The sequence below is a fragment of the Lepisosteus oculatus genome, chromosome 18 (assembly GCF_040954835.1).
Source record: "Lepisosteus oculatus isolate fLepOcu1 chromosome 18, fLepOcu1.hap2, whole genome shotgun sequence".
NCBI classification, from domain to species: domain Eukaryota; kingdom Metazoa; phylum Chordata; class Actinopteri; order Semionotiformes; family Lepisosteidae; genus Lepisosteus; species Lepisosteus oculatus.
Window position 1 is genome coordinate 23,235,048 of NC_090713.1, and position 11,703 is coordinate 23,246,750.

The 11,703-nt window shown below is 55.1% G+C and overlaps 2 protein-coding genes across 2 annotated transcripts; both read right to left on the minus strand.

Annotated features, from left to right (window-relative positions):
- Positions 1 to 42: 42 nt before the first annotated feature.
- On the minus strand, positions 43 to 3,202 carry LOC107075850 (uncharacterized). Its single transcript, XM_069180363.1, has 3 exons — positions 3,164 to 3,202; positions 2,890 to 2,962; positions 43 to 1,786 (listed from the first exon to the last, which is right to left on the minus strand). The coding sequence occupies exons 1-3, from the start codon at positions 3,200 to 3,202 to the stop codon at positions 501 to 503; spliced, it is 1,398 nt and encodes a 465-aa protein (XP_069036464.1). The 3' UTR covers positions 43 to 500.
- A 3,834-nt stretch (positions 3,203 to 7,036) lies between these two features.
- On the minus strand, positions 7,037 to 9,797 carry LOC102698924 (leucine-rich repeat neuronal protein 4). Its single transcript, XM_006642780.3, has 2 exons — positions 9,629 to 9,797; positions 7,037 to 7,800 (listed from the first exon to the last, which is right to left on the minus strand). The coding sequence occupies exon 2, from the start codon at positions 7,793 to 7,795 to the stop codon at positions 7,040 to 7,042; it is 756 nt and encodes a 251-aa protein (XP_006642843.2). The 5' UTR covers positions 7,796 to 7,800; positions 9,629 to 9,797; the 3' UTR covers positions 7,037 to 7,039.
- Between the last annotated feature and the right edge of the window lie 1,906 nt (positions 9,798 to 11,703).

The following is an 11,703-nucleotide window of genomic DNA, read 5'->3' on the forward strand; positions in this document are numbered from 1 at the left end:
GCCATGCGACGCGCAGCACTGTCGTCACCGCGGTGCCACGAAATGGCGCTTGCGCTGCGTGCCCCCGGAAACGGAAGCGGTTCAGCCAGCGGCCATGTTGAGTGGGGCTTCGTGCGTTTCTTACCCTCGGTTCTCCCACCAGATCCGTCTCTCTGTTCGCTTGCTCTTTCCCTTTTACCTCTCACCCCCTGTGGGGAAAGGTGTGAAAATGTCCCCAGCTACTGCTACACACAACACTACACCTTCAGCCCTTTCAAATTCTTCACATCTTTATTTCCCAAAAAACATCTTGACGTGACACAATCCGAGACGGCGGAGGGGTTTAACACCCCGTACACGTACGAGGAGCTCCGCTGCCCCGCCCTCTCGCGTGCTGTGCTAGGGGAACGCCTGCCGAGAGTCCGTACTGTTTGACCTCAGATTCCGGCTGCCTGGCGGCTGCTTTGTTGAAAAACAGCAGGAAAAGTTCCCAGCCTAGAAGAATGAGCCTCCGAAAAGGCTCAACACACACACCTGTGCCTGCACACACACGTCCAGTTCAGCCGGTACGGAGAGGCAGGAGTAACAACAGATCCGCCGCCACCGGCATGAGGCCAGCGCGTATCCCAGGAGCCCCCTGGCGGCGCGCAGGGCCTGCAGCGGACGCTCACCGGGGCAGGACGGGCGGCTGCGGCGGGCGGCCTGGTGCCGGAGCAGTTTCCACTCCTGCTGGAAGAGCCTCTCGCACCGGCAGCAGCGCCAGGCCCGAGCTGGACACCGAGCTGGACACGGGCCTGGGCACCGAGCTGGACACCAAGCTGGACACGGGCCTGGGCACTGAGCTGGACACCGAGCTGGACATGGGCTTGGACACAGCGGTCAACATCGGACTGCACACTGTGGTTGGACGTACTGGACACCGCGGTCGGCACCGGGCTGGACATGGGCCTGGACACCAGACTGGACACCGCAGTCGGCACGGGATTCAAGACGGGCGTGGACACACTCGAGCCCGGACTGGACATGGCGGGCCTGGACGCCGAGCTGGGCTGCTCTCCCGGGACCCCGCGGATCAGCGCGGGCAGCAGGAGCAGCTGGACAGGGGCGCGGGCGGTGCCCGTGGGTGGGAGCCGGACCAGGATGGCGTGCGCGGGCGAGAGGGGCGAGAGGAGGCGCGCGGGCCGGCTGTCCCTCCTGTCCTCCGCTGGGACAAGGGCACCCAGCTCCGGCCTCCTCCGGGGGGACCCCCGCTCCCGCTTCAGCCCCTCGCTCTCCAGCGGGAGCCTCCAGCTCGGATTCTCCTCTTTAATATCCGGAAGCTGGGATCCGAGATCCGGCCGCTCAGCTGGACCAGACCAGCTCTCCCGCGTATCCCAGGCGGATTCGGGGCACGTCCGCAGCCGACACTCCGAGCGGGCGTGGGGAGGGCTGCTCCTCTCCGGCTTGAGGCTCGGGAGCGCGGGCCCGACGTCCGGTGCTTCCGTCTTCACGAGGACTGGGAGAATCCCGGCCGGCAGGCTGCTCCCAGGAAGCTCCGCCGTCTCCACAGGCTCCGGCTTCGGCAGTCCGGGTATTCCCAGCGGACACTCCTCTTCCTCCTCCTTCACGCACTCGGACGGCCAGCGCCGCAGCTCCAGGTCCCCTCCTGCTTGACGCCGCTCTCCCGGGGGACGGACCGGGAGCCGTCCACGCTGCTCCGCGAGTCCAGGGCGGGCCGGACACCTGCGCCGGCACCCTCCCACGTCCGGCCCACGACTCCCTCGAACAGCCAGGACGGCTCCGCCGGCTCGGGTTCCTGCTGCAGGGGCTGCTGGGAGGGACACGAGAGAGTCAGGTCAACGAAGACGAAGAGGACGATGACGCTGACGAAGAGCCCGGCCGGTAGGTCGGAGAAGCTACTGCAGACGGGCTCTGTCTGGCTCGTGCACTGCCCCCTGCTGGCCACGCGCGGGGAGGGCAGTCTGTGCGCAGGTCGCCCTGGCGATGGCAGATCCCTGGATCCCTGCTGTCACTGCAGCAGCTGACGGGCAACAGGCCTAAAACTGCCCCGATTTCAGCTCAGCGTTTCATACGATCCTGACCCACTGCTGCTGGGAGGGCTGCTGGGTTTGGACGTTAAGGGGAGGAATCCCGAATTAAACGGATTAAGGATCTTCTACCAGAGGGTTCTTACGAAAATTGTTTTCAAGTGAAACTGTTTTCACCTCTGGTTTTCCTAGGGGCCTAAACTGGTTTCCATCTGTATGAACGGAGTGAGAACACAGGGCACCTCTGTCAGTCTACTGAAGCGCTCCCAGTGACATGGGACATGGCCCCAGTGCGACTGTTTACTGGGGGTGACAGAGAGGCCTGGAGAGTTACTCCGAACACGGTCCAGCACACTTCACAGCCATACCCACAAACCAAAGAACTGGCTACTCGCGACAGTAATATGTCTCTGACTTATTAATCACCCTGAGGGGGCTGGTCAGTGTTTCAGGTACTTAGGAACAGCAATACGGACATTTCAACTTTCCCCAGAGAATACCAATTGCGTTTTTAATCTTTAAGAAGGCTAGTCATTGTATATTTTTGATCAGGAAGCTGAAAGGGTTCGGGTTGAGTCAAAACCTTTTAGAGGAGGCTTGCAGGACGCTGGTAGAAGGCATCACATTGCTTTCTACCGTTCTGGGAGGCTGAGTACTGAAGAGGAATTGGGAAGCTATTTTTACATTTCAGTGCTGTGATGAATCAGCAATGATGAGTGTGTTCCAAACCACAGTCTAACGTCTACAACCTCCAGTTTACACCCTGAGAGAGAAAGGTTCAACGTGTGTGTAGCTCCACAATGTCCCCATTGTCTGCAGCACAAAACCTCCTGTGACATCGCCCCCTCACGAGACGAGACAGCAGGACACTTTCACCACTTACACTGGGCATCTGGCTCGATGCGTCTGCATAGAATCTGAGCGTCTCTCTGGACACGGAAACTGCTGTTTTGTCTCTAGTCTTGTAAAACAAAAAACACAACATTAGAACGGGACGCAAGTTTGTGTCACCTAAGCCATCATCAAAAGATGATTTAATTCCCAATTATTTTCATGAAAGAAATCAGTAAATACTGTGGGTCTTTGTCAAGGCTTACAGTTGTTAAGCTGTTTAAGAAGCCGGTGCTTAAATGTTATACATGAGAAACTGGCTGTACTCTTTCTGAGGGATGGCACAGAGCCAGTGACCTCTGCATGCCTGATTTACAAGCCTAAAATTGAAAAAAGAAAGTAAATATTCACTTGCTTAGTTTCCAAGTCATTAAACAAAACATCCTCTCTAAACATCAGACACAAGTGCCTTTCAAATCTACAGATCTCAATATTTCTTGTAAGATGTTTTCTACCCCAGTAATCGACCCTGAGTAAGGCTGAAGAGATGCCCAGTGATTTTACAGTCGGGTAGTTATCTCCATCGATGAGAAACGTAAAAGCAGGCAGCTCTGCCAGAGGAGTCATGAAGTGTAGTTCACCCCTGAAAGGTCATGTGACCGAGCACTCAATCCCATCACCCACCAGCCGAGCGGGTGCGCAGCCCAGCCCAAGCCCAGCCGGGGCCCGTGAGCTCTTCGTCTTCATACGGAATATTTACAGAGATTACTGGGTATCAGCCAGCTGGCTATCAGAGTGATTTCCCAACAACAGGCTGGAAAAGGACGCCAATGATGGACAGTGCACTGAATCTGGGTCAATTACATTTCTCCCACGCCTCTTCCTTTTCTGGACTCTTTTGCCTTTAGATTTCCTGGTCTGCAGGGAAGCAGCAGCCTGAAAAGGAAACAAAGAAACTCAGTGTTTCTGTTAAAGTGATGGTACCTACGGAGTCAATGTTTTTTGTGGTGTTCAACATAGCTATAACTAGAATAATAATCATAAAACCAAGCAATTAACCTAAAATATAAGATACAGGATAAATCAACTACAATACAGGCTGAATGCATTTATTTCAGACAACGTCTGACTTACTCTGCTGGCAGGTCTCCTCTTCCTCTTGCTCCCTCCTGTGGCCTCAGCTCCCCCTGCTCGAAGCGAGCTTGCCTGCAATGCGTGGAAGGAGCAGAGATGAATGAAAACCCAGCTGTGTTTTAGAAGAGCCGTGAGCGCGCGCGTACCTGTTGTTCTTCAAGCGCGGATATCGCCTTCCTCTTGCGCCCTCTTCTCGCTGGCTGCTTGCTATGAGGAAACACGGTCGGAACAGCGCCTGCTTTCAGCAGAAGTCTGGGTTCAGTGTCTGAAATTGAAATATATTATCATGGGCCATCAGGCTTTGTAGTCATATGAACTCCCAAGCGGAGAAAAGGTCAATGCAGACGTCCCATCCCACATCGACAGGGTTGGAGAACCAGTCATGCTCTGCTGCAGTGAAGCACACGGTCTAGACCAAGCTAGTTTTGCAACTATCCGCATCTGAAATATTTTCATGAACCCAACACAAGGGAGAAGACATGTCAGATACTTTGAGTATTGCAAAAAAAAAAAGGAGCACCCTGCCAACCAACTGAAACACACTCATATTTATCATTTTCAAGTTTTGCAAAAGTGCTCCATCATTTCCACAGGAGGTTATTTTGTGGGAAATCGCACCTGAAGGAAAAATTCTGGCAGGACTTGTATCTTAGGAGGACTTGCTGTGGCCCAAACGGCTGATTCGAATTGGTGCCAGTGAACTGAATTCAATACTCTATATCTACGGCCTTAAGGGACAGATTTGCTGGCACAGACTACTTACTTGTTAACTCAGCTTCCAGGTCGCGCCTGAACATTTCGGGGGTGAAATGTCTGCTGCACAACCTGTACTTATTGGAATGGACGTCGTGCCGGATCTCGTCCAGAAACCTGTCGAGGGGCCCGATGTCAGTGCCCATGTTTGTTACCCATCTCTTGGCCAGCTGCCGGTCCCTTGGAAAAGCGAACAGTTTGACTTTCTCTAGACCCGGTCCTAGGTTCTGTCTGCGACCACTGTGTTCTGAACAGCCAAAGGCTCGGCAGTGAGGCATCGTAAAGACACCGCGAGCTGTTAAACACTTAAAATCAGGACTTCCGCTGACGACAGGGCACGCTCCGCGGCGGTTTACATCGGCCATTGACTTTGTTCACAGGCTCGGGAAAGCGAACATGTCTGGGCAAGTGCGCCCCAGATCGATTATAATACAGTTCACCAAGAGGACGGGGTTTACAGGCACTAGCGAGCCGGAAGGGCCGTTTCACGTCACGGCTCTCGCGAACTCTCGTTCTCGTCCGCGGCGAGACTGGCGGGTCGAACAAGATGGCGGAGGTAGGACGCCTTCGTTCAAAAAGTTCACAGTTTTGAGCTGCGCGTCTCTAATGCTTATTTACATTCAGTCTTCCTTCGTCAGATGTAACTGTTTCATGTACCTATGATGATTTTATATGCCCTCTTGTGTTGTGTTAGTATTGTATGTACTCTTTATTGTTTTGTTGTTGTTGCTGCAATAAAAAAAAGTTCACAATCTTGCCCTTGATTGGAAATTTAAATTTGTGCGGCGCCGTCCGTTAGTTTTGTTACCGAGGTGTGAAACTCGGGACTGAAGACTGCATTCCCGTTTCCAGCCGCTGCCTTTAGTAAGGCAGTTTAGACAACCCGTAGCCAATAAAAATATCAACACGAATATCCCTGTGCAGTCGGCATGCCGAGCACAGCTGCGTGACTGTGTCCTGTATGAAGCTATCGGATTGGCGTTAGGGTGGTGTAATGCGGAAATGCGTGTTTGTGTATCGTTGCACGTCAAGAACAATCGTTTTTTATATGTATTTTATTTCATGTTGAGTGTCGTTTTTTGTAGTTTTGTGTGGTAATGGCAAAGACGAATTTCGTTCCTTTTGGATGGATAATAAGGGGATATCTGACCTTAAACTGGAGGATCACCTGTGTGAAGCTCCGAGTCCCGGCACCGGGACGTCTGTCTGGGTTCAGAAAGAGCAGGTCAGCCCTGACCGCACACAGCAGCAGTCCAGCACACACGGGGCATGGGGCAGGGTGTGTTCAGGCGCGCAGAGATCCACTCCAGCTCCAGGGGGAACGTGGTTGAGAGGTGTAACAGGTGAATTCTCAGACTGGGCTGATGGAGTGAGACAGCCCTCTTCCACGTTAGTAAACGTTTCACGATTTCAGCTGGCAACATGTTAAGAGGATTAGCAAACACCGTCGAAGCAGCAAACAAAATTCAGAAATGTTTAAACCAAGTTTACATCTGATTTAGTCTGAAGGGAGTGTGACACACTGGCAGGAAAGTCCACTTGATAAGGGTTTGTTTTGGTGCCCATGCAGACGTTTTGGACTGGTTCTAGAAGAGCACTGCACACTGGACCCGAGAAGTGAAAAATACTCTGTTTATTGTCAGTGATGAAGCATTAAAAATCACAGTTGTGACACATAAATACATTTTCATCATACAGGTTAAATTACGTCTTATTAACAAAAATATTTCTAAATGATTAAAAAATCAATTCTATCTTATAAATAAAAATATTAGAATCTTTTCATATTTTTCTCTTATTTATCTTTGCAATTAAAAAAAAAAAGATTAGAACATTTTTCAGGATATAACACTCATCAAAATGTAACAGGTTAGTTAGTTACAAAAATGTAAAAATCTAAATTCCAGTCAAAACAGCTTGTTATGTGCTTTATAAAAGCACAGAAATATCCAGAATTCAATGCAAATCCAGTTTTATACATCTGCAGAACTCTGTTACCCCATGTGTCTGTAAAGAGCTGCAGGAAAGTACTGACCACAGTGGACAGCTCAGTGCAGTGGGACCCCCAGCAGTGACCCCACTGGACACCCCAGTGCAGTGTGACCCCCAGCCCTGACCCCACTGGACACCTCAGTGCAGTGTGACCCCCAGCCCTGACCCCACTGGACACCCCAGTGCAGTGTGACCCCCAGCACTGACCCCACTGGACACCCCAGTGCAGTGTGACCCCCAGCACTGAGCCCACTGGACACCTCAGTGGGAGGAGTGCCTGTGTGGGGGTGTGCCCATCTCCAGCAGGGTGACCCCCTGGGGTCTCACAGGGGCGGCTCCGACCCGAACGTGGGGTTCCCCAGCCCCCCCGCTGACAGCGCCGCCCTCCTGTGGGCCCGCCGCCTCCTCCAGAGCAGGAGACCCCCCAGGCTGAGCAGCAGGAGCAGGAGCAGGGCGCCCCCTATCAGCCCCGCCTGCAGGGCCAGGCTGGCGTCCGCTGTCGCCTGGGGCAGCGAGCAGGAGGGGGCGCTGCGCCCGGCCCCGTTCTCCGCCGCCACGCACACCTCGTACATGCCGCCCGCCAGCGCCGCCACCCTGGACCGCTCCCCGAAAACCAGGGGCGCCCCGCCCTCCACCGTCACCCAGTACCGCTCCACTGTGGACGTGGGGGCGCACCAGTGGACTCTGACCTCCGACCCCTGCTGGACGACCTCCCGGAGCCTGGGGGGCTCGGGGGTGACCGTGGGGCCGCTGACGCCGGGGCAGAGGCACCCGCTGGCCTCCCGCAGGGCCGCGCAGGGCGTCTGCTCGTGGCGGCAGGGGTCGTAGTCGCAGACCTGGCGGCCAGCGCGCGAGGCGGGGGCCGGGCGGGGGGCAGGGGTGCGGGGCCCTCCCGCCGGCTCGCCGCCGTCTTCGCTCTCGTAGGCGCCGAAGTCCAGCCCCGTCTCGTAGATGATTCTGGCCCGCGTGGTCGCCGGGCTGGTGCCGGTCCGGCTGCCGGGATCGGTCGAGCAGCAGCCAATCAGGGCGAGGATGAAGAGGAAGGGCCTCAGGAACGCCGTCTTCTGATTGGTCGCCATGATATCTGTGCACAACCAATCAAAGAGTCAGTGCGGTCACTCTGGGGAGCCCATAATGATGACGAGCAGGACGCCAGAATCAGAGCTCCGAGGTGGGGAGTAGGGGGATAGTAACGCAGACAGGTACTGAGGTGCCGAGCCACGCACAGCCTTAGAGGTGAGCAGGAGGACTCAAAACCTGACAGGAAGCCAGTGCAGGGACTCCAGGACAGGAGTGCAAGACCTGGTCAGGATTCTGGCTGCCGAATCCTGGACACACTGCAGTTTGTTCAGAGCGGGTCTAGATACCCCTGGGAGTAGGGAGTACTGAGAACAGTAATCAGACAGAAAAGCTGACCTGCTTTTCCATCTACATTCAGCAACAACAAATGACGAATCTGGCGATATTTCCGAGATGGAAGAATGTTGTTTTGCAATATTTTGTACTTGTCGGCCAAACCCTCAGCTTGGATCAAATATCACCCCCAGATAAATCAATTTAGATTCAAACTCAGGTGCAGTACCGTGCACCGACTGGCTCTAGATAGTGGGTAGGATTTGCCGAGAAGCACGATGCTGTCTTGTCTCCGATGAAATGAAAGAAACCTTGAGTCACGTTACGTCAGAGAGGCAAGAGGAGAGAGCAGAGACAGCCACTTCAGTGTCAGGTTTAGTGTGGGCGCAGATCTGTGTATCATCAGCGAAGAAATTATAATTCAGACCATGTGATCTTACTTCCTGACTGAATGGTATGGGGCCCAGCATCGAGCCCTGGGGGACACCAGCCTTAACGAGTCTGGTTTCGGCACCGGAATCAGTGACAGTGTCAGCGATCAGTCAGGTTAGAGCAATGTCACAAACCCCAAACACCCAAAGTGTAAGATGTCACGGCTCGCAGTGTCAAGGAGAGTAAGGACAGAGGGAGAGCCAGTCGGAAGCTGAAAGGAGATTGTGAGAGACGTTAACCAGGGCGGTTTCGGCACTGCGTGATTCCAGACTGAAAGGATTTGAAGCGGTTATTTGCAACAATGTGGTTGTTTAAAAGGTAGGTTGGATATAGGGCGAAAAAGCCATTTAGATCGTCCAAGGCCATATTTGGTTTTTAAGCAGCTGAATTAGTGTGAGCAGGTGATCAGAGCGCAGATGACCGGTTTTTAAAATCATCATTTGCTGCCTTCGACGGCACGTCCTGTGCTTTGTGCCTCTCTGTCGATTCCCAGTGGACTCCCAGTCATCAACACTGAGGGCAGGAGGCACGTCTTTACGCAAAGGGTGGTGGGAGTCTGGAACGAGCAGGCAGGTGAGCTGGACAGGCTCGTCTGCTGATTGGACACAGGGCTGGGCTGAGCTGGAGCTGGAGTGGGGTGCTAAAAGGGACCCCCCCACCCCTCAGTTGAACACCCCTAATAGTAGCTCTCCCTGTGTTGGGGTGGTGAGGGAGGATAGGAGACGCCCCAAAAACCCGCAAGAAAGACCAGCCCCCCCAAACCCCGGGACTGCATGTGACCTCCCAGAAGACTCGCTCTTTAAGCTGCTTTTGGGAAGTTTGAACAAACCGGAGCGAGTTGAGTAATCGGATCCGCTGCCCTGACATTCCAGCCTCGTTAGTAACGAGCGGGCGGCTGCCAGCTCTGCCCAGCACCCCGACATCCGCGGGTCTCCGCCATGCCCCCCCACACCGATGGTCCTGGCCGAACACAGACCGATGCGTCCGACTCAGGAGAGTCGCCACGGCAACGGGCGTCCCTTCGGCACCTCCGCTCCGCCACGCTCGCCATTCCGGTCACGCTCCGGCCCGCACAGCGGGAATCCGGTGGGAATCCAGCGGGAATGAGACAGAGGAAGCTGTCCTACCTGTGAGCTGTGCCTCTGCCGTCTGTCCCAGGCTGCTCGCTCTCTCTCTCTGCTCCTGCTCCTCTCCAGACTCTCCCCCTGCCCCGGCCTCCTGCCTCTTTATAATCCTGCCCCCCCCCTCGGTGTGTCAGAGCCCACAGGAGCAGCCTGTGTGTGTGTGTGAGTGAGAGAGAGAGAGAGTGTGTGTGTGTGTGAGAGAGAGAGAGAGAGAGTGTGTGTGTGTGAGACAGAGACTGTGTGTGAGAGAGAGAGACTGAGTGTGTGTGAGGGGCAGTGTGTCTCTAAATTCTCTACTGAAAGATTGCTGTAACTCTTCTCCTGTTTCAGGTGTTTGTCCCAGGAGCCAGCAGGTCTGTGGAGAGACGACCTCCAACAGCAGCCTCACAGTCCCAGAATCTGGGGCCCCTCTCTGTAAGTGACCAATTGGGCCAGACCCCCACAATAGATGGGTGCCTAACAGTTGTAGACACGTGCGCATGAGTCTTTTTGGGGGTGTGTGAGTGTGCATGTGTGTGCGTGAGTCTGGGGCTGTGTGAGTGTGCGTGACTCTGTGTGGGGCTGTGTGAGTGTGCGTGACTCTGTGTGGGGCTGTGTGAGTGTGCGTGACTCTGTGTGGGGCTGTGAGAGTGTGCGTGACTCTGTGTGGGGGTGTGTGAGTGTGCGTGACTCTGTGTGGGGGTGTGTGAGTGTGCGTGACTCTGTGTGGGGCTGTGTGAGTGTGCGTGACTCTGTGTGGGGGTGTGTGAGTGTGCGTGACTCTGTGTGGGGCTGTGTGAGTGTGTGTGAGTGTGCGTGGCTCTGTGTGGGGGGGGTGTGAGTTTGCGTGACTCTTTGTGGGGCTGTGTGAATGTGTGTGAGTGTGCGTGGCTCTGTGTGGGGGTGTGTGAGTGTGTGCGTGGCTCTGTGTGGGGGGGTGTGAGTGTGCGTGGCTCTGTGTGGGGGGGTGTGAGTGTGCGTGACTCTGTGTGGGGCTGTGTGAGTGTGTGTGAGTGTGCGTGGCTCTGTGTGGGGGGGTGTGAGTTTGCGTGGCTCTGTGTGGGGCTGTGTGAGTGTGCGTGGCTCTGTGTGGGGGTGTGTGAGTGTGTGTGACTCTGTGTGGGGCTGTGTGAGTGTGTGTGGCTCTGTGTGGGGGTGTGAGTGTGCGTGGCTCTGTGTGGCTCGGCTGCTCATTACTCAGTCCGGCTCGGTCACATATTCCTCAGCTGAGTTCTCAGAAACGCCCCATTGCTGGAAAACCTATTCACTTCCCTTATAAGGCCAAAGGCAGGCTGAGACACGCCGCCCTCAGCTCTGAATCAGCCAGCGGCCCTGTGCTCCGCCGCCTCTCGCCCCCATTCTCTTCCCTGGCGAGAACTGCCTCATCATTCTCCCCGGCGTTTTCCAACACAAGCGCTGCTGTTTCCACAGCAATGTCATCACCAAGGAAACCACTCAGAATAACTGCGCAGCAGTCTGATCCGCTCCAGGTGTGACAGTGCTGTCAGTCAGACTCCCAGTGCGCAGCAGTCTGATCCGCTCCAGGTGTGACAGTGCTGTCAGTCAGACTCCCAGTGCGCAGCAGTCTGATCCGCTCCAGGTGTGACAGTGCTGTCAGTCAGACTCCCAGTGCGCAGCAGTCTGATCCGCTCCAGGTGTGATAGTGCTGTCAGACTCCCAGTGCGCAGCAGTCTGATCCGCTCCAGGTGTGACAGTGCTGTCAGTCAGACTCCCAGTGCGCAGCAGTCTGATCCGCTCCAGGTGTGACAGTGCTGTCAGTCAGACTCCCAGTGCGCAGCAGTCTGATCCGCTCCAGGTGTGACAGTGCTGTCAGACTCCCAGTGTGCAGCAGTCTGATCCGCTCCAGGTGTGACAGTGCTGTCAGACTCCCAGTGCGCAGCAGTCTGATCCGCTCCAGGTGTGACAGTGCTGTCAGTCAGACTCCCAGTGTGCAGCAGTCTGATCTGCTCCAGGTGTGACAGTGCTGTCAGACTCCCAGTGTGCAGCAGTCTGATCCGCTCCAGGTGTGACAGTGCTGTCAGACTCCCAGTGCGCAGCAGTCTGATCCGCTCCAGGTGTGACAGTGCTGTCAGACTCCC

What these genes read in the sequence shown, in the direction of transcription:
- LOC102698924 (XM_006642780.3), bottom strand. Translation starts at nt 7,795, where the DNA reads ATGGCGACCAATCAGAAGACGGCGTTCCTGAGGCCCTTCCTCTTCATC.
- LOC107075850 (XM_069180363.1), bottom strand. Translation starts at nt 3,202, where the DNA reads ATGCAGAGGTCACTGGCTCTGTGCCATCCCTCAGAAAGA. An exon ending in TGTGCCATCCCTCAGAAAGA is followed by an intron (nt 2,963 to 3,163) that starts GTACAGCCAGTT and finishes TTACAAGACTAG; the next exon opens with AGACAAAACAGCAGTTTCCG. An exon ending in CATCGAGCCAGATGCCCAGT is followed by an intron (nt 1,787 to 2,889) that starts GTAAGTGGTGAA and finishes CCCTCCCAGCAG; the next exon opens with CCCCTGCAGCAGGAACCCGA.